The following is a 22683-nucleotide window of genomic DNA, read 5'->3' as shown; positions in this document are numbered from 1 at the left end:
GATGTTAATGATCTTTGAGAATTTGTATATATATATATATATATATACATATATATATATATATGTATACATATACATATAAAAAGGCACTGTTCCGTAAAGAAATAAAGAGCACATTGAAGCAGAAACATAATTAATATGCTGACTATTACAATAGATAAGATGTTCTACATGCAACAGTGAACAACCTTGTTTTTCAATGCAACCTCAAAGTTTTAAAGTCAACATCGACGCCTTCACTTCAGCGAGGAACATCGGAAATCGACACCTTCAAAATATAAAGACATGTAATTAAATCAGTAGCAACTGGATGACATTTAGAGAATGAAAGAAAATTAAAATAAACAAACAACAATATCCTCTTCTATTGTGTATAATACGACTCCTCATACACCAGGATATTTCAGAGAGAAACACCTCAGACCATCATGAGCATCATGGTCTACGACGTATGTATTTTCCCAGTACAGTAATATTTCTGCGGCCTGATGATGATGCAGGATTTCTTTTTGACAATAAGAAAAATATAACAAATAATAACTATTTCCTTGATAATTACTTTGTATTCTACCACCTTGATGTCGCCCATTTACAGCTACGTTGTTATTTGATCACAACCAGTGCTTGAAGTGGGCCAGTACTGTCCGGTATGCAGTCATTTTACTATTTTAAATACATTTTATTTACTCTATCTTATTTTATCTGTTCAATTCATTATTCATTAAGTGTTTCATGGGTCTGCTCCAACCAATTTAAATGCTTATGTTACTCCTCAACTACTCTGTTCATCAAAGGATGTGGTCTGCTGACCTCAGTCTCGTCTCCTCTCTTCTTTGGCAACAAGGCTTTCAGTGTCGCTGCTCCAACCCTCTGGAACTCACTCCCTCTGACTACTCCCCAGGCACTAACTCTGGAGTCATGTATATCACCATGTTGAAGCAACACTTGATTGCCACATGATTGTTTGTTTGTTAGTGTTTGTGTTTTGGATCTGTCTTCTGTTTTCAACTGTACAGCGGCCTTGGGTTTTGTGAAAGGCGCTTTATAAATCAATGTTATTATTATTATTGTTGTTATTACTATTATTATTTCATGTGTTGTTCCATGCTGGTGGAATGACCTACCAAGCGCTACCTAAACAGGGGCGTCCCTGTCCATCTTCAAGAAGCTCTTGAAAACCCAGCTCTTCCAAGAGCATCTTCTGTCCTAGCACTGACCCTAGCCCCTCCCCTATCTCCTTCTGCACTTGGATCCAACTCGGCACTCTCACCCTCTATCAGTCCACTGTTCCCATCTTGTGGAGTTCTTTCCAAGATTTCTTCTATGTAGCTTATTCCTCTCTTTGGATAAAAGTGTCTGCTAAATGCTTAAATGTAAATGTACCCTTTCTCACATGAGTCTAGTGTCTTGAATTTTATATCTATGAGGCAGATTATCTGCTGTGTCCAACCCCTAAAGGCAGAAGAAGAAGAACAATATCTATTAAAAGCGTTTAAAAGATTTTCATTAATGCTTAGTTATATTCACCAACTATAAAGTTTAAAGGATAATCTAAACGAGCTGGCAAAAATGTGAAACATGCAGTAAGTTATTTATTTTAATATAGACTGAATATTTAAATAAATAGATGTTGTGAACATTACTTACATCTTATGGTGTCTTTTATTTACTGAAGATTTTCATAATTTATTGTTAAATGATGAAGTAATACTTACAGACATGTATCTGGATAAGGGGAGTACCAGCACTTGTTTTTTTACCACTTCAAGCACTGATGGTAATTAAGTGAATAAAACACTGATGGTTAAGCTGACTATACCAGTGTTCAACAGTACACATCTGAAATGCTTTTTTTTGGTAAGATTTCCCTAGGATCGCATAAAATGACTTGACTTAATAAAGTGAGATATCTCATATGACGTATGAAGGCGTGATCCTATGGATACGATCTGCAGCATTTTTACAATTAACAGTATAATCACTTTGTGGTTGCAAGTGCACATCTGCTGATTCTGAGAGATCATATTGCGTTAATTATTCATAGAACGATATATATTTTTTCCCCCCTAACTTTTATGGCAGACCAGATGGCAGATGTTTATCTCACAGGGCAAAATTGAGACCAGGTCAGGTGTGCAAAGCCTTTCAACCACTAAAATGTAAACTTTGCACCATCTGGTGCACCAGGCAAGCTTACGCTGTGTGAGCAGCTTCAGACACTGGTGTTGTTTTCTGCCCCCTTGGTCGACACCTTGTCTTTGTCTCCCTCTGTGGGCACACTGCTGTACTGGCAGCCCGGAGCTATGTCGACAGCAGGTGGTGCCGGGTTAGGCAGAGGGGACGACTGACTCTGCTGAGGCACGTTTCTCCTCTCCTGCTTGTCCAGCCAGTAAAATGACACCATGAGGAACACGGCGGCTGAGGCGACAACAGCACTGCAGACAAAGAATACGTGGTAGTACTGGCCAGTGTAGTCAATCAGGATCCCTGTCAGGAAAACAAAAAGATGGTGTCAGCATTTTCTGACACCACCAATGTCAGGACCTCAACAAGAAGTTGTGTGACATTTATGCGGTGTCAACAGACTAGATAGACAGACAAGACAGAAAAGCAGAAACTAAATACACTCAGCCGCAACTTGTTTTGTGAGAACCGAGTCATTTTAAAGTGAAAATGATTCAAATAAATTGAAAAGTTTATTTCTCTCCTGTGACAATTTTACGTGAGTATAAGTTAAAGGGCGGTTTCACCCATTTTTCCCACTTGATCAAATGAAGAATTAACTTTGAATCATTATGATGCTGCTGTTTGTTTAATTCATTGCGTAATTCGATTTTTTCCAGATCCAGATCCAGATCTTTTACTCTTAAAACTTGACAGAAGAGCAGTGTAGGGCTTTAATTTTTTTAGCAGGAAGTGACTTTGAGATCAACTTTTGTCAATTTGTCAATGACAAAGATGATGACCACTTAAATAAATAAATAAATAAATAAATAAATAAATAAATAAATAAATAATATAATAATAATAATAAATAGTGCTAGATTGTATGAGCAGTCAAATAAAACAGGGGGTCCTGTCATGTGAGGTGGAGGCAGCTTTTTGTCATCTCTGTACCAGCCAAAACCAGCCAAAACTGAATGTTATTAACAGCAGCAGCCTTGAACGCAGAGGAGGCACAGCTTCTATTCCTGTATTTCTCCAGCTCAAATGACACACGGGAAGAAATGTGTACGCTCGAAACAAGTGACAACTCACCCGCAGGACACGGGTCTATCCCATTACACACACGCGCTCGTGCTTTCTAGTTAACGGTGCACTCGAACTTCAACTTCAACTTCAGTGTGTTGGGCATTTCTGATTCATGTTCTGTGTTAGTAGTCGTGTAGCTGTTCCTGATTGTCCAGTACTGACACGTACAGTTTGACTTTAAACATTTATATTTATCAGAGGTAGAAGAACAACATTTTTTACAGCTGGACTTGCAGCCAACATCCTTTCAGCAAAAATGAAACCGAAACATCTTGAACTTTTTAGGTAAAAAGTTTTTTTCAAGTTGTTTGGAATGTTTTGATGTGATAAACATGGAGTGAACGACTGATGGATGATAGTGCCTACATCAATTTTTTTTGGCTTTATTTTAGTACAATGTTTCCCAAACCTGTAAATGATGATGTTCTCAAATGTCTTGTTTTGTCCAGAAACCAAAATTATTCCGTTTTAATAATTTCTTTGTTATAGGGAGCAAAAAACCCCATAACAAACAGAAAATATTCCCGTTTTAGAGGCTGAAACTCTCAGATTCACTTTCTCTGTTTTAACAGGGCCTCAGACTCCTCCAGGAAGAGCACGTCTATTTTTAGAGTTCCTGAATACTTTATACTGCCTGCAGTCTACAAAATCACACTGGTGCTCCTTGTCTTTCCTTTTGATCTGTTACTCTCTGTGCTTGCTTTACATTACCTGCCAGAGGAGGCCCAATGAGAAGCGTGACGCTCTCCATGACAGCAAGTAGGCCGAGGGATGAGGGGAAGCGGCTCATGTCCACTACATCCATGAGGACGGTAAACATCAGGGAGCCCACCAAGCTCATGGACAGGCCGTAGGTTATCACGTAAGCCAACAGCACTGGGAAACTTGGCCCAATGCAGCAGATACTGTTGCTGAGCCCGTTGACCAGCAAAGCCGAGGCAAATATGTAAATGTGTCGCCCCTTGAACCAGGGCATGTTGAAAATGACCCCTATTGGAGGTCGCACCACAATATTGACAATTCCCAGGATGGAAAGCAGCAGTGCGGCCCGGTCCTGCTCCATGTCGTTTGCGGTGGCATAGGGAACCAGATAAATCAACGGCACCACAAACCCAAGCATCATCCAGGTGATGCCTATGGAATACATACAGTAACGTCGGTTGTTGTAGAACTGGTCAAAGGCCATGTGTTTGCTCAGGGAGGCAAGCAGGTAGTTAAATACTATCCTCATACAGCCTTTTTCCTTGCTGGCTTTTTCCTTCTCTGATGGATGGGGATCATGGTTCATCAGAGGCTTGCCTCTGTGCTTGCGGGGCTGGAGCGGCCTCATGACTGCGCCACAAACACAACAGTTGAGCAGCACGGCCCCCAGAACAAGGAAGCTTCCTCTCCAGCCCAGTTCTGTATGGAGGTAGTTACCAAGGATAGGCAGAGTGCACAGTCCCAGGGCTGTGCCCGTGGAGGACATGGCATTAGCAAATGTGCGACGGCGTACAAAGTAGTGTCCAAGGATTGTCACAGCTGGCTGGAAGCTGAAGCAGAAACCGAGTCCTGTGGAAGAAGAAGAAGAAGAAGTAGGGAGTTTGAGTGGGTACCAAACATCTTCTGTGTCACTCAAAATCAGCTTGTGTTGCTGTTGGATTTTATATTGTGATAATGTCACATTACAATTCCCACATTTCAGACCATCCTCTAGAAAGTGAATGACTAAAAGTGAAAGTGAATGTTATCTATGACTTCATCATAGATAACATTTTAAACTGGAATAATTTAAGTATTTTAATAAAGAAGCATTAGAAGTTTTTGGCCACTTGGGGCAGGAAATGACACAACAATTGTACTTTTTTATCATTAGTTTAATCATTTATGTCAAACAATATTTCTATTGTTTTTACAATAGAACCTGAGATAAACATCTGACTCTTTAGTTGCTCAATGTTTGGAGATGTTCGCCAGCTGCTCTGTAAGTGCATCGGCTGTTTACTGCAGTGTGTTAACATAGTCAGGTATAATCATGTGTTTGACTTGTTTGCTGACCTGTAATAACCCCAGCTGTGATGTATAGCTGGGTGATGGACTGGGTAAATGAGCTGGCAGCCATTCCAAGCCCACTCAGGACTCCACCCAACATGACCGTGCCTCGGCAGCCAAGTCTCTCCACCAACACGCTACAAAAGGGACCTGTGGATAAGACATAATTCTCTTAGTTTTGTGCAGACAGGGTAAAAAAAAGCAAAGAAAAGAGAGACTGGGTTCTTTTTCTAATCCTACAGCATGTTTCACATTACTTGTGCTTAGCCATAATCCTTACTGGTTGAATGAGTCTACTGAAAGCATGACTGGTTCTCTCACGATGACAGATCCCAGAGTGCACAGGATATACTGTACATGTTAAGCATAGTGCTATAGTGGTGGCAATAGTGTATGTTGGTTAAAGGTTACTACAGGAGAGTCGTCAGGTTGGAACAATCTGGTGCCTTTGTTGTCATGCAACAAGGCCGCAAGGTAGTGAGTGGCGTGGATAATAAATATACTTAATGAGTTAGAGGCAAAGACACAGATGTCAGAGTGCTCTAAGATCTAAAGCCTCTTTTTTTAAAATGCAGCTTAGGCTGAAAGCAGTGAGACACATTTGACCCATATTTGAGCAAACAGCTCAGTCACTTTTATGTAACAGACATGAGAGAAACTCTGTATCAATGAATAAATGCAAGTCACCTTTTATTATCACCACAATCTTGATCTCTTACACACAAAGATAAGGAGGTTCCCATCATGTCAATCTATAATAACAATTTTTATGCTTGTGGTGCAACCAGGGCTACAGCAAAAACACAAGTATAAATATGGAGCCTGGCCATATATAAATCTATAAAATTAAAATCGAGACACCTGTGTGAGTCCAAATGAAAATTTGTGCTGAAGATAAAATGAAAACCCCTCCTTGCATTCCTGATAAATCAAATTCAAAAAGGTAGCAGGAACCTTGACGTGTCACCTATGACCACCAAAACGTAATCGGTTCATCTTCAAGTCTGCACAAATGTCTGAGCCAAATTTGAAGACAAGCATGCTAAGCATTCCTGAGATACGAAGGTCATGACCACGAGAGGAAGAACTCATAAACATGATGCCTCCAGGAATTCAATTAACCAGAAAGGTTAGATTTGTAGATTTGGATGGAGAGGATTAAAAGTGTGTTTTACGTGCAAAAGAAAACGGGGGCGCTGTTGTCCCCTGAGGGCTGTAAGTGGGATGTGGTGCTAACAGGACGAAGGACATATGCCCTTGTAAGGCACACACTAATAATCCAGATCTCATGCAGGTTACATAATTCTCGTAGCTACACTGAGCGTGCACTGATAAGGCTCCGTGACACGACAGTAGAGAAATTTATTTTAAAAATGTATTTATATTTTTATGGGACATTCCTAATCACTCCACAAGGTTTTGTTGTTTTATTCTCTCAACTTAACTTTCATTTATGCATCATATCAGTAACTAGCGTTTAATAATTGATACAAATATTACAGGACCTTGACCTTCGGTGTTCAGTCACTCAAAATAAGATGCAATTAAAAGAAAGTCTACAATTGTGTTATTTCCGTGTGACAGTCACACACGGGCTGTCAGGAAACTAAACTGTGAAGATTTGCACCTGGACAAAGATACCCATATACACCGGTTTTCACCTCAAAAAAAGTGGTTAATGGGTTTAGTTACATTTTAGGAAATTGGATATTGTGGCTTTTAAAGTCTTCAATTATATTTATTTGCCACTCACAGGCAATGAGCAGGTCATATCTTTTCATGGAATAATAATTTTCAAATGAAACCAAATTCCCACTCTTAGGTTTCATATTATCCCCACGTTTCACTGTAATACAACCAATCGACAGCTCTCCAGCAGGGTACAGCAATAAAGCACATGAGTGAAACCTGAACTTCAAGGTTTTTGTTCAGTCAATAAAGACCACTAACAGGACAAGGTGCACATCAACACTACCATGGTTGCTGGTGAAAAACAGAACATTCTCTACAAGACTGAGCTTGTTCTTCACAAGACTCATTGAGTGAAAAGAAAAGGACTAAAATCATTATCAAGGACCTCATTCATCATTCATTCTGGACACAGCTCAGTGAAGTTCCTCCCGTCAGACGTGTTTCAGATCAACCTGTACACTAGACAAACAAAACTATCCAGGAACCATGACTACCACACTTGAACTATGTTATCTCTCCTGAGCCTGACGTAACCTCTCACTGAACATATACTCAGTGCTGGTGTGCAATACACTGTTTACTACTATGTGCAATTATAATCTTTGATGCTGAACATGTGTGCGATAATAATAATATATGCTGGTTAGTGAGACAAGAGGTGCTGGTCATTCGAACATGGTTAACATCAATACTATATGATGTCCTTAACTGTAATTTTGTATTTTTATGATTATTCCGTTTTATTCTGAAATTTGGATTTATTTATTGTACTGCTAGCTATGCTTTAGTGCTTGAATACTAGCTCAAATAGAATAACAAACATTCGGTGGATAAACTGTGATGTTGATTTGACTCAAATAATGTGGAACCAAGTCAACCAAGCCCTGACACATCAAATTAATTACACATGTTAATCATTAACATATCAAAGTAAACATTGCTAGAGTGTGAAAAGGACTAACTAAATAAACTGCTGTACCTCCTACATGAAGCACGGATGTCATGATGGAGGGCACCCAGGAGGTTGCACTGTTAGAGGCGTGGAAATCATTCTGCAAGTCTGTGTAAAAGATCCCCACACATGAAGGGAAGGCCAGGGTCAAAGCCAGGACCAAGGTGGTGGCAACCAGCACCACCCAGCCCCATCCGCCATCTGGAGCTGTGACGGGCCCCCTTACAGCCTCAGAGTCTCTGGGTTCTTCTTCCCCCGGTCCCCCACTTTTGGGTTCACAGTCGTGGGCCTCATAAACGTTGTCACACTCCATACCTTTGGCCTGCTCACAAACGCTGCTGTCCTCGGAGTGGAGCCAACAATCGCTCGTCCCTTTGATTCCATTTCCCTGAGTCATTTTCTGCTTGGCACTTCAGGCACGACTCCTGTGTTAGTTCTGCAGGGTGTGTGACTTCTGTGGCTGTCCATGTCACTGTGACTCCCACGGCCGTTTTGCGAAACCTACGATGACAAGAGCAAAATACATAAGACCGTGCAGAGCAGCAAGAGTTGTGACTCTGGAGAGCAATTGTAATATAATAAACTGTAATTATCAGGTTAGTGGTCCAGGACTTTGATAGATGCTAAAATATCACAATGAGCCTAGGGCCTGAAGATCATAAAGTCAAGAATTTACAATCAGTAAATACATGAATGCCATTCTATGGGAAACTAAATCGAGAAAAGGGAAGTGTCTGTATTCAGAGAAACGATGACCAGCATCAGACTAACATGTGGTTGTGAGAAAACCCTTGAATGAAAAGCCCTATGTGCAAAGCTGAATTTCCCAAAGTCAGGTGTCATCATATCCAGTTGTGTCAACCACTGAGCAGAGAAACATCTACCGGGGTTCTTTTCCTGAGAAAATAACCACCGGCACAGCACTGCGCACCAATGTGTGGGAATAATATTAGGCTCAACTTTGGCTCAGCATGTTTATCTGACAAAGGACTTTTCACTGCAGGACCACAATAAATCATTTTTGTAGTGAACTGTGAACAAAAAAATCCTCTTACAATAATCTTTTAATAATATTTGAGTGCAGAATTTACCTCAGCATGTGATCATTATTAGTTATTAAAACGAATAAACTAACATATTCCGTTTGGATGGAGTTAATATGCAGCTGTTAGCTTTACACAGACAATGTGTGTTCTAAAGGTAACCATAGCAAACAGAAGAGTAGCGCCTCTGCTCCATGGCTCGGTAATTAACATCTGCTTTACTGAAGCCAGTGATATGTGACAGTTCACTATTCTACAGGGAAGTGATGTGCCAGACTGTTTCCAGGGCGTCAACTGTAGATTACTGTTCACAGCCATTTAACGGTCCGGCAGGTACAGCACTAAAAATGTAAATTTCACAGTGTGAATATTATGGCAGGGAAAAAGATCCCTGCCATATCCTTGTTAAGTACAGTGGTTTGTCAGGACAGTCAGGAGCCCTGTTTCTGTATTTCCAGGCAACATTTGACATAAACCAGAGAAGGGAGTGGGGGTTCAATCATCTGATTGAATCTACTGTGATTCTGAAAATGCAAAAAACGTTTTTAACTAGAAATGCAAATAAATTGAATTTATTTGCATTAAACAAATACAACAAGATGCGTATTCCCCTGAACATGTTTGTGGAGATGGGAGGTCAAGGGGTTGTCCAGAGTGCTTCTCTCTTACTTCCTCCCATCCTGTTGCTCAAACTGTGCGAGTACATCGTGGCTCAGGCCTCGGAAAATCCACAACGCAGCAATATGAGCCAGAGAGAGGGGAGTAAGTCGCACGTATGCAAGTCACATGCATTAAGTCTCAAGTCTTAGCCTTCCAGTCTCAAGCAAGACTGAAGTCATTCTTGCTAGAATCGAGCAAGTCAAGTCGAGTCGTATGAATATAGTAGAAGATGAGAGATTTCCCACATATTCCACATTTAGATATATTTAGAATTGTATCTGTAACAGAAACACTGTTTTACTCATACAATGAAAAGACTGCTTCATGGTCCCACACACCTGAATTGTTTATAAAAAAAATAGATATAATTAACATAGATAAAAATTAAAATAAATACAACTACAGGGCCTAAAATGTAAACAATACTGACATTAGCCCTACGTTACACTATGGAAATTAATTTCAAATGTTAGGCTAAAAAAATGGCAACCTTTTGAGCCACCAAGATGTTAACTAGCGCTAGATTAAAGTAGCAAATTTAGATTAAAACGGAAGTCTCAAATGGAATTTCAGGTAGTGGTGTTGGCGTCACTCGATTGCCCAATGTTTTCAGTGTTTTATAAAAAAAAACAACAACAACAAATTCTAACAATAACTTGTAAATATTTGAGAAAATGTAATGAGAAAAATATTCCATAAGTTAAATCATTTTTGGTCATTTTACTCAAGTCTGAGTCGAGTCTCAAGTCCAAGTCAAGTCGAGGCTTTTACCAACGTTAGTCAAACAAGCCTCAAGTCCTCAAATATACGACTTAAGTCATCACTAGAGTCAAGTCACGTGATTGCTTTCTGGGGTTGGATAGTAGAATCAACAAAACAAACGAAGTCCCTGAGAGCAGTTCTGTTTTTGAATCTGGCCTGTAACAGGAGCCTAATGCAGTAAAAATAAGCTGCACCGAGGTTAGATGCCAATCCACATGGCCACTGTTTGTATACGCAGTGTAGATCACCTTTACTCCTGAAGAACTGTGGGGATAGTTATTATTTCACCATAGAATAGTGCTATAGTTCCAAAGTTAAACACACATTAATTGTAATATAAGCTACATAAAACAGAACTTGAATATAGCATAGCAGTAAATATTGACTTGAATTTGTTAGGGCTGTTGGAAATAAAATATTGCAGTATTCCATGGTGTGATACCATTTCAAGTCTTAAAAGTGCTATTAAAAACCATTCATCTGCAACTGGATTCAAGTAATGGTATGATTTCAAATCAAATAGGCAATTTTAAACCGCGCAACAATGGTCACAAAGGCTGCAAATACAATTATTTTAATTTGACTGCTCTATTTCATATGTAAATGTAAAAAAAATAAACCTGTTTATGTTGGAAATGACTCAGATTGGATCAACAATTAGATATTGCCCCCATATTGTCCCTAAATTGCATTAATTCAAATGGTGAATGGTTCTCAGCCTTAACACTGTCACCTTTCTGCTGTATATTATTTATTTAATTATTACTAAAGTGAAAAGGGTGTGTGTGTGTGTGTGGACAGATTAATGAAAGTGATGCTGAGCAGCAGATGCGTCCTGTGGGACACAGCAGAGCAGACAGCCCGTCGAGGGATGAGAATAACAACACATAAGAACTTTAGATGTTGATAGTACATTTGAATGAGTATTTTTTTTAAATACACATACTCCCTTACCCCCCCTTTACCTATAGTAACGTCTCACACGTGGCGACTCCTCAACATTTTCGGTCTTGTTTACGTTGTGTAAAAGAAAGCTTAAGCTAACACTAAACACGGGTTTAGAGACCAGACATGTCACAAAGTAATTCCGCTAAGAGAAGATTAAAAAAACAACAAAGGAAAGACAAAAATATCTCTGGTTTCCATCAAGTCTGGTGGATGAAGATCCTCTACATCACTGCCTCAGCGCTCATACGCACCAAAGAGGAAGCGACTTGAGTGTGTCGCCTCCTCCGTGAGCGACTGCATTTAAACGAAGAAAATAGATCAACAATCCTCACCCTTTCGTGTTTGATGGAGGTTTAATGTTCTACAGGCGCGGTCGCGCTGGCTGCCGGAGAAGGAAGAACCTCAGGAGGAGCAGCGGGAGCAGCAGCAGCCGGGGTCTGTTTGTTCTGTTGACCGCAGAGTCCCAGCGTCCGCCCGATTACGGTGGGAGGAGACTGACAACATTCACCGGCCATTTTATAAGGTACACCCGGGCACCAGTAAGCCTGGATGTGGGACTTTGATTTGATCTCCTCACCCCCCACCCACGCCAATGTTTACTCTCAGTGGCACACTTTAGAGAGCAGAGAGATTCAATATGGTCTAAATGTCAGTGTGTTTTTAGTAACTCTTTACAACACTTTAGCCTAAAAGGTCAATGGTGTAACATGTAGGAGGTTTTATCAGCGGCAGTGAATATACTACCCATAAGTATGTTTATATAAATGTGTATACATTTATATAAACATAAAACAAAACAAAAAAAATCAGCCTTTTTAGTGACCCATGTTTTTAGTGTGTTTTGTGACTTCTTGTCAAACCTTACATGTACTTTAGGCAAGGCCTTGTTATACGGAGGATGCCATGTTGCACCACCATCTTTCTACAGACAAAAAAAGCCATAGCATGAATTTCGTGTTTTGAGGTGAACGAAAAAGAGCAACATCTTTTCTGTTACGTGAAAGCCACCGTAGTTCCAGGACACACTTATTTGATGGTGCTAATCGGTATGCAGTGCAGCTTTAAACGCTTTAAACATTAATACACCTGACTGTATCTCAATGATGATGACCATTGACATAATGTAATATTTTACAAAATGCCTTTTGTGACCACAGAATAGTGGTTATTTGAATAACTTAAGCAGTCTGACCATTCTCCTCTAACCTTTGGCATCAACAAGGTCGTTTTTTGCTCAGAAATCTACCACTCACCTGATAATTTATAGTATGTGATATACTATAAATTATAGTATGCGATATATATGCGATAATCGAAGTAGATCAACAATTAGTGAAATATTCAGACCAAGCAACATTTTCTTATTCATTCTCTTCTTCAGCATAATTAATTTTTCTTAATTTAATGTACATCATTAATTGATATGCATTTTCTACCAACAAAATTAAAATAAATCAATAAATAAAATGTTCATCTCACCCAGTCTTTCGTAAGCACAACTTTCTCCGTTTGTGGAAGCAGCTCTGCGTTCTGACTACTCCAGCTCCCCCTGCTGGACACATTTGTTGTGGCCCCTTGGCCATGAGTGAGAGGCATCACTGGCATCAAGCCCTAGATCTAGAGGAGGCAAAACACTTGGAGCTGGGGAAAAGGTCACAGTCTCATTTTGAAACTCAGACTGAAGGGTAAAGTTACCTTAAGTCCAAATCCAAATGATTTGTCTTTCTGACGTTGCCATCACTAACTCTAACATCTTGCATGCTGTCTGTCTTCTAAATATTTGGGTTGGATCTGAGATTTTGGGGCAGATGCTCTCAGGATGCTCTTTGTTCTGTTGTTTGAGGTATTTTGCCCTCTGCTTGTTCAAATATATGTGTATATATATATGTATATGTATATATATATATATATATATATATACATATATGTGTGTATATATATATGTGTGTGTGTATATATATATGTGCATATCAGAACACAGAGTAAAACTCAATAGAAAAGGACTGTCTTCTTATATTACTGTCCGCTCTTTCTCTCCTTACCAAAATCCATTTTATGAACCCAACACCTGCGCATTATACCATTGAATTACCAAATTGTGGAAGCCACTTTCACTTGAAAAATAAAAATATATATTAGTAAGCCATAATTATGAGATACTTAGTCATAAATATGAGAAGGTACCTCAAATTTAGCAGATACTAAGTCATATTTATGAGATACTACCTCTTTATTATGACGTAGAATCTCGTAAGTATGGAATATGATCACAAAATTATGACTTACTATCTAATAATAATGACTTAGGTATACATATTTTTTCCATGTGGCAGAAAACAGGCTTCCATAACAAATAACTACTTAAATAAGGCACTTTTTAAGGCAAATCTATAACCTCAAATTTGATTGTTGTGCTAAATCTTGCTTTAGATAAAAAATAAATTGAACCACAGTCATAATCTTCAGTGCTTCATCTCCTCTGTAAACCTCTTTTAAAGTCTTCAGAACCAATATGTGTACTGAATAGAAGAGCTTCACTTTGTTGATTATGTTTCCTCATTTTAAATCCACAATAAATAGAATGGACAAATAAGCAATGAACATCTTTTCTTTCTTTTTTTTTGTTTTTAAACACAGACACATTTTATGATTAAAACCAGACTGGGTTTTGTTAAAATTGTTACATGTAAAGAAACAACATTGGTAGACAAAATTCAAAAAATACAAAATAAATAAAAGTGAAACAATCGGACAAAACGTTTTCTGTCAGCTTCCAAACATTTCTCCACAGTCTCCATTGACAATATTCACATTTGACATCAATACTGTTGATAAACAAACACAAAGTAATTGTTAATATGTGACGTTATTCAGTACATCTAAATGAGTGTACAAGTGTGCATGTCCCACAAAAGCATGCAGGTGTTTACAGGTTTACTGGAAAAAACGGACCCATGAATTCAAAAATCTTTTTTCGTTTTTTTTTCCGTGTATGTGTGGTGCAGCGGGTCACGTAAACGCTCTATAAAGCACGGAAGGGGGCGAGGATTGGGTCTGATATCTAATCGGTTCATTTGTCTTCAAAAACAAGCTATAGTTTGTCTGCTGTTTAGTTTATACTGATGTGTGAGAGATACAAAAAACAACAAGGAAACAGAACACGCGGAATAGAGAAGATGTTTTGGCCGAAGACCGACTGAAGACCACAAGAAACCTACGAACCACACACCCAGGCCTTCCCTCTGCTCCCCACCCCCACCATGCATCACATACACTTTGCACTAACACAGAGGTCAGACAAAACCCAGTACAAAACATCATAATCTCTGGAACAATGCATGCTCTCATGTTTTCACGTGCCTAAACAACAGATATATGTATGCATATATATATATATATATATATACATATGTGTATATATATATATATATATATATATATATATATATATATACACTTTTTTGCAGATTTGTTAACATTGCACATTATTTGTAGATTAGCTAGTGCAGGTCAAAGTATAAAAGTCTGTTTTTTTGTTTGTTAGAAAAAAAAAAAAGAAATGGTCAAAGATTACAATACTCACACAGAAAAGTTTAGCTATGCCAGTGGTACCCAACCGTTTAGGCGCAATTGGATTGCTGAAGCTTTCGTCATGGGTTACACAGTTTCCATGTACGACCAGTTCGGGGGGGGGCCTTTTTTCCAATTTGTTCCATTGAAATCCTGAAGAAGTGAAACCATCTGGTGAAATACTGACGTTCCAGAGAGGGCGATGCCATGTTTGCACAGCATCTGCAAATTAGCATTAAAGCACAGACGATCAAAAGCAGAAAAAAAAAACCACTCGAGCTCATGAATGTCTGTACAAAATTGAAATAATCCTGTTATGATCTATCCGTCTGTAGTTCAGTGGTTAGTTAAGGGGTTCTTAAGCAGCTATATATATATATATATATATATGAAGTGGTGCTTTTTTTTCCTCCCCCTAAAAGCTAATATGCCTATATTTAACAGTTCTCATTTTTTACCTTGTTAACCTTATTGGCTCTTGTATGCTAATACTTTCTTACATCATTCTTCACCATCAGAGCCTCACTTAAAAGAAGCAGTTATGAGAAATGATAAGCCTTATCGCTCGACAGAAATCTGAAATCAAAGTATTAACATTTTTTTCTGGCAGGTTGGGAACCACTGAACCATGCAACCAAGGTAGATATCAAACGGTGTTCACAAAGGTGACAGGTACAGTATAAGTGCTTTAAAGGTCGATTACACACACATTTAAAAATGGGGATCGGTAAAGATGGCTTCAGCATGCAATCGAAGGAAAAGTTGAACCCAAAGTAACGGTAGTAGTTCATAGTTCAATTGATTTCTGATAACAAGTGCACTGCTGGAGTTTTACTAAGATAAAAGCAGAGGAGGGGGAGACTTGCTTCAACTGATCGACCCTGCTTCCCTCCCATTTGGAAGTGCTGTAAACACATTACACTGTAAATCAAGAAGTGTTCACAGCACAGACAGACACGAGTTTGGATCGACAGGAGTGTAGAGGAGTGTGGGTGGATTTAGCTCAATGCAATGGCACAGATAAAGCAGCGGTTTGTCATTTTCATTTTGCAGTTGTGTATAATAAAACAATGGCAGGGGGATAGTGTATATGTTTGGCTTGCCTCTCTCTAAAACACTAACAACTTTTTTTTTACCACAGGCAGGTGCCTACTGGATTTTTTTTAAGGTACGAGAGGCACCTTGTGGTAAGAGGGGCAACAACTGTGCACAACACAGGTCAAAAGGCACAACACTGGACACAGACGAAGGAAAACAACACCAACGGTGCTTTGCAAACACCCAGGGAACGACAAGGGAGTGAAAAGTGTTCCTCACTGATAGATTTGGGCATTTTCAGCAGTACACGACTCTGACTGGAGAAGAATACAACTGCACGGCACACATGTAACAGGAAAAATAAAACAAACAAATAATAACAACAATAATAATAATAGAAAAAAGGAGCAAAGAATTTACATCAACGTTTGAGCTTTGAGGCCTGACTGAACAGTCTAGGAGCTTCACGACAGCAAAGGTACATTTTCCCCCAGTATATGCATTCTTTTTCATGCTTAACATAACTGCATCAAATATTTATACAAAGGGCAGTGGAGCAAAGTGATCGATGTCAGTGACAGGTGTCACTCACATAAAGGCTCTATACCCCTTAAGCTTAAAAGGTGCAGCGATTCAAATCAGAGCCAGTTTTGTGAGATGTTTTGATTTTCCTCCTGTGATGTGTAAACATGGCTCAAATGTTGCATTAAGTTGCTCATGTAACAGGGCTGCACTCACACCAGTAACATTACACTTACATACATTTATTGGTACTACTTATTTTAATCAAATGCCACAAAAATTCAGTTTGCAGCTTTTTAAATAGAATAATTTGCTTCTTTATAGGTTTGAAAATATAGAAGATAAGATCTTATGACGCTCTATAAACTAAACTATGTTTAAGTTTAAATTCTAAATGCTGCAAAATATGATTATTTAGTTTATCGTCTGATTGAATAAGTAAACAAGGAGATGCCTAAATATTGATTGATAAATGCAATTATCAAATAAAATACTTTTTACAAATTCAGATTGTGGGCAGCTGAATGCAGCTAATCCAGGCTACTATACTGCATTTGCAATGTAGCTCCAATGTTGTCACATGTCTTTAAAAGAGGACTATCACATAGCAACTTAATGTCAAGCCTTTTTTTTTTTTTTTTTAAAGAGAAACACACAACTGTTGAGCCAAGTCAGTGCCCATCTGCTGGCACTGAAAACATGTCATACAACATGTGAAATAATGACAGTTGTTGGGCTGCTCCAGGGTGTTAAAGCACAATGGAGTTACAGTGAGCACTGCCCACCTTTCACAAAAAGTCAAACTTCCTGGGTTTCACCTCAAACTTTCAAAACTGAAGAGGCCTCTTGAATGAAATCCAGTCCAGTTGTTTTGGATAACGGATACCTGGATGAATGCGTCTACAGAGACATCTGAAATAAAGGCTCCTCCCAGAAGCTCACATAGCTGCAGACACCGCACGCGGCAGGCTCGGCGATACTAAGGAACATTTTGTGATAATGTCTGTGACTCTGTGCTGGTGTCTTGGGGTTTGAAGCATGAGGAGCACGATTCATGTTTGTGCCAGAGCTGCTACAAGTGCTGCACAATGTAAGGTAACACAGTCATTGGGGTGTGAGTTGAGGAGTGGCAACAGAAGCAGCGGCAAAGTGACTGGATATGAGCATGAGAAAAGCACAAGGCCAGGGAGAGAAGGGTGCTTCAGGGTTTTTGAGGCAGCATACAGACAGTCCAATCCCCCGCGTCGACACACTTGTGTGGACGAATGGCAATGCCACCAAGTACTTTGCTTTGTCTCCAATTACAATTTTAAGATATGCATGAGATTAAAGTCGGAGCATTACGAGAAAACTTGGTAACACCTTTCTTTGAGGAGCACTACAGAAAACGTGCAGCTGAAAAAATGTGTGATATTTCAGTCAGAAAGCAGAGAGGCACTGCATACGCATACTCACACCCATGTCGGCAGGTGGGAAACCTTACGGAAACTGATATTTTCTCCATCTTTTAAATAAACTCAACCGTCGGTATATGTAAATATATAACAACTATGATACAGAAATCAATAAGTACATCATTTGCATTCAAATTATCATATAATTTCATCATGTAGCCTATATAGTTATATAGATTCCTCACATGCCTTGACAAATTGTACATAGATAGTCTTGTTGAGTCTTGGTTTTGTTTTGCACTTAAATATCCAAAATTTTCTCCCTGTGGGAGCAAACCAAATTGAGCCAGAAGACAGCAAACAGGAGGAGCCGAGTGCCAAGATTCTCCAGCAGCGCCACTGCCGCGCCAAAACAAAGCAGGGTTTCAGTTAGTTGAAAATCGATCACTTGTTTAAGCCGTCTCTGAAAAGACTCACAGGAGTAGAGGAAATGCCACACCACACTGGCTTAAACAGAGCAATTGGACTCTGCGTCATACTGCCTGCAACTGCTTGGTGTTACCCTCCACCTCTGGACCCCCTGGCTCAGTTTGTTGTGCCGTGAGTTGCCTCAGACATCAGCTAAGGAGACTGTGGGCAGAGATAGAGACAGTGGGCACTGATGTTCGCTCCATTAACAGATTCATGTAAAGAGAGGGAGGCTCGGTTCATTCCTTTATGTCCAGTGAGAGTCCTGAGGAGGTTTCTGCGCAGTCCACAGAGCCACACGTGTGAGAGAGAGTGAGTTAGGATGATAGAAATGTTGATGGTGAGGATGATGTACAGCAGCTCTGTGCTGGGCGTCCAATCCACTCGCAACAACACAAGGCTACAATCAGCACTGTAGCCTGCAATGCTGCAACACCGACCATCAAAATGCTGCTATGAGGACAACCACTCGTGTTACTTCTTTTAAACTGCTCCTAATGCTGTGAGAGAGGGGAGGAAATGAAAAGGTGAGTTAGGGCCATGTTTCAGTGCATGGGTAGAGAGGGCTGGCGTTGGGGAGCCCCCACTGAGGAAAGGCACACCAGAGGAGGGGAGGATGATAATGGAGAAGGTTTTAGTGATGGCACAGAAGTAAAGGAGAGGGGGTAAACTCATGGAGAATATGTTCACGCTGTTGTTTTCTTTTCTTTTGTTGATAAAATGTTATTCACTCTTCACATCCGTGAGCCTCGCTCCTGGAGGATCTGTGAGGACACAGGGAGAAATAAATCATTCATTAAAAATTATCCACCTGAAGCTGACTAATGTTTTTATTTTTTCCATTTTTGCAATGGTTGTTAGCTGGAGCTAGACGCTAATGTGATCAGGTCAATGTTTAGGTTGTTTGTCACGCAAAAGGATTCTTCTCTTCCACATGCTCAAGGTGGGTGGAGTGGCTCAGTGGTTAAGACCAGTACCCTGTGCGCGAAAGACATCATGGTCGCAATGGTCGCAAGTTCGACTCCACCCCTGGCTGATTGTACTCAATTCCATTGTAAGTCGCTTTGGATAAAAGCATCTGTTAATTGACATGTAATGTAATGTAAAGACTACACCAACACAACTGCATTTTAGTTTTTAGACACATTGCATGCACTATATGGGCTTTGTTAAAATCACAGATGCAATATGGCTTTCTAATTCTAAGACTGTTATCATGATCATTTTAAGACCTTAAGAGGTAGCAGTTCGGTAGCAAAAAGAGGTCCTTCCCATTTTCCTGTTCTGTCAATAATCTCACAGCCCCTTGCAAGCATGTTGGGGGTCCAGGGATCCTGACCACCAGATACAACTGCTGGACTTCATACATATGCATGTAGTAATAAGGAAAATGTAGACTAGTGTCAGTGTAGGTCACTCACCTTAGCCTTCTCAGTGGGCTCGATGACAATGCCGTTGGTGGAGTTGTTGAGTTCCCGGGAAACTACACATAAAAATTCCGCTTGGTCTTCGTTGCCATAGTTATATGAGGAGCCAATGCTTATAAGCTGAGGATGTGCACAGAAAAAAGGCAAAAGCATTAAAATCTATGCACAATACATGCTCTTGAACTTTTTATTAATAAAGGTGCTATTCTGTTTTTTTTAAAATAGGAACTATTAATTGTTTGAGTAGATTTTTAAACTGAAATGCTAATAATTAACTGGTTACAGCTGCTGTTATGAATCAAAATTATGTTACTAATGGTAAAGTTGTTTAAATGTGGTAGTAAAATGTATATCTTTTTGGTTTTGGACTGTTTGACAAATTAAATTGGCAATGTAAAAAAAGTGACTATCTGAGTTTCTGATATTTGTTCCCATGGACACATTTAAGAAAAAAACCCACATGCCTCTGCCTCTCATAGTAGTACATTCTCTTCTTAGGCCCGTCTCTAAACTTGAATTTATAACAGCTGCTTTGAAGCAACCAAAGCAGGAACTAAAATATGAAGACTGAGAAAAAGCTGAATTCTTTGCACCTGCTCGAACTTCCAACCGTCAGACATAGTTGAGACCATCTGTGTGAGTTCCTCCTCTTGGCACTGCAGTACACGATACACATGCTTCACAGGGCCCTGGGCAACAAAGCAAAACCACACACACAAAAAAGATAGAATTTATAACTAAAATATTAACCTGCACACAAACAAACCTTTTCTATTTTCCTTTAAAAAAATACAAATACTATTTTAGGTATATTTGTACTTGAAGAACACAAAATTATCTGACACTTCTATTCTCAGTCATCGGACCTGTTCCGCTTATGTTTTGTGTACCTGAGATGTCCGGTTCTCATTGTCCCGTATCCTCTCTTTGACCAGCCTCACCAGTGACGCGATGTTGTAGAACTCTGCTTCTTCAAGGACTCCTGACAAAAGATAACAATCATCAGATTCTATTGTTTGGTTACTCTACATTAAAAATGCATTGGTTTGATCATCAAATTTGAAGAGGCAAAATCCAGCAGCTGGGAAAATAAGACACTTTACCTTCCTCAGCCAGATTTTTATCCATAATTAGTTTTCCGTGTCGTAGGTAATTCAGGATGGGGCCAAAGTATGTGGGATCCCTATCAATCAGGTATGCTCCAGTTTCATCCTGTAGGGAACACACCAAATCATAGCATCACTTCATTACAACCATAATCCAAGATGGTGCCACGAAGCTGCCAAGTAAGAATTATTGCTAAAGTAAATTAAATATAAAAAACCTAAAACAAGAAAGCAATATATGTAAATCCTGAACATTGTCTCATTTCACAACTTTGCTGCATTCATCTCCATTATTTCCTCAGTCAATGTATCTCATTTTCTAAATGACACTATACAATAAACCTTTTATCCCCATGGAAATATTTGGTCTTAGACTCAAGCGCAGGGTACCTAAACGCTTCCACAGCCACATCAGCATGAACAACATAAACAATGCAAAGCAACACTGGCTGTTCCAAAATACACTTTGTACGTACATTGCATATGAATTGCACATAATACAAATTGTACACACAGGGTGGTAAAAACAGATGAAATGTGCAATTATTAATTTATTATTTTCCTAAGTTATGAACAGAGAATTACACTGTAATTCTGCATTACAGTGTAGTAGTAAATAATTTGATTGTATCACATTTGGTTATGTGTTATCATTTTTTGGGTTATAATATTTGGGTTATATAACAAGGTTCTTAAAATCTGGTTAGAAACTTTGACAACTCTGCATGGTTAAGTTATTATATAACATCTTTAGACCGGACAGAATTGTGTGGTTTACTGTATGATAAAATCGTATTTTCGTACACTTAATATGTTTTCCAAAAATTATCGAAATTAGATACGTTCACCAAATCGTTCAGCTCTACTAGACTCACTTTGTCAGAGTCCAGGTCTGGGTCTTCTTGACATAGTCTGAACAGGAAGGATTTCGGGTCCCTGCACAACGTCTGTTTGGTCGTGATGAAGTATGTTCCACCGACGTTGAGTCGGACCCAGCGTGAACCGGGTTTGTCTCCCGACTCGGACGGCGAGCCGAGGTTGTTCTTCACCGGGAACCCGAACACCGAGCGTCCTCCACCACCGCTGGCACTACTCGACACCGCGCCCGGACTGAGCTGGCTGTTCCGCGGAGGAACCATGAGAGTGGGCGAAGCCAGGCGCACGGTGCCGCGGACATCGCGGTGTGACTCGGGCTGCTCTATGGTGCCAGTACCGCTCGGTTCCACGACATGCAGTTCAGCCATGTTTTTTTTTCTTCGCCTGTAAAACACTCGCAGCCGCACGATTAGCTAACGACACACTGCGGGGAAATAGCCCCGCTCTCTCTCCACCGAGTTGTAAACACAGCGAGCTTATTTTTCTCCGACTGGGAGCCTGGCATCAGGGCGTTGCTGCTCACATTCGGTCGCCTCTGCCTCCAGCGCCGAGTAGTAATACACAAATATGAATATCATAAGATTTTTGATGTTAGCAGCATCGCGTTTTACGGTCTCTTGTTATGAGAAATTGGTCTATCTTGTCTATTCAAACGTTTATCAGAGAAATGCAACACTTCCGGGTTGTAACGTGATTATTGTTTACTTCCGCTGTGTCTTGGTTTTTCCTAAATAAAATACTTGTAATAATTGTATAGTTTTTGGTTTCCTAAAGAGCAATACATTTTGAATCAACCGTGTTATATTTTTTTTAACGACGTTTCATATTCACAAATCCAAATGTAATCCCTTTTTGTGTTTTCTTGAAAGACTTCGATTTAAACCTAAAAAATGTAATGTAATATAATGCATTGTAGATTTGACCTTTATGTTTAGACCTTTT

The 22683-nt window shown here is 39.5% G+C and overlaps 2 protein-coding genes across 2 annotated transcripts; both read right to left on the bottom strand.

Annotated features, from left to right (window-relative positions):
• Window positions 1-1412: 1412 nt before the first annotated feature.
• slc16a5a (solute carrier family 16 member 5a) lies at window positions 1413-11827 on the bottom strand. The gene is made up of 5 exons (XM_044014805.1): window positions 11673-11827; window positions 7955-8428; window positions 5290-5433; window positions 3964-4803; window positions 1413-2487 (listed from the first exon to the last, which is right to left on the bottom strand). The coding sequence occupies exons 2-5, from the start codon at window positions 8322-8324 to the stop codon at window positions 2213-2215; spliced, it is 1629 nt and encodes a 542-aa protein (XP_043870740.1). The 5' UTR covers window positions 8325-8428; window positions 11673-11827; the 3' UTR covers window positions 1413-2212.
• Window positions 11828-16217: 4390 nt separating this feature from the next.
• On the bottom strand, window positions 16218-22446 carry kctd2 (potassium channel tetramerization domain containing 2). The gene is made up of 6 exons (XM_044013640.1): window positions 21741-22446; window positions 20863-20971; window positions 20650-20741; window positions 20353-20448; window positions 19754-19879; window positions 16218-19096 (listed from the first exon to the last, which is right to left on the bottom strand). The coding sequence occupies exons 1-6, from the start codon at window positions 22107-22109 to the stop codon at window positions 19067-19069; spliced, it is 822 nt and encodes a 273-aa protein (XP_043869575.1). The 5' UTR covers window positions 22110-22446; the 3' UTR covers window positions 16218-19066.
• Window positions 22447-22683: the final 237 nt, after the last annotated feature.

Source organism: Solea senegalensis, linkage group LG18, assembly GCF_019176455.1.
Source record: "Solea senegalensis isolate Sse05_10M linkage group LG18, IFAPA_SoseM_1, whole genome shotgun sequence".
NCBI lineage: Eukaryota > Metazoa > Chordata > Actinopteri > Pleuronectiformes > Soleidae > Solea > Solea senegalensis.
This window is presented reverse-complemented; position numbering and strand designations above follow the sequence as displayed.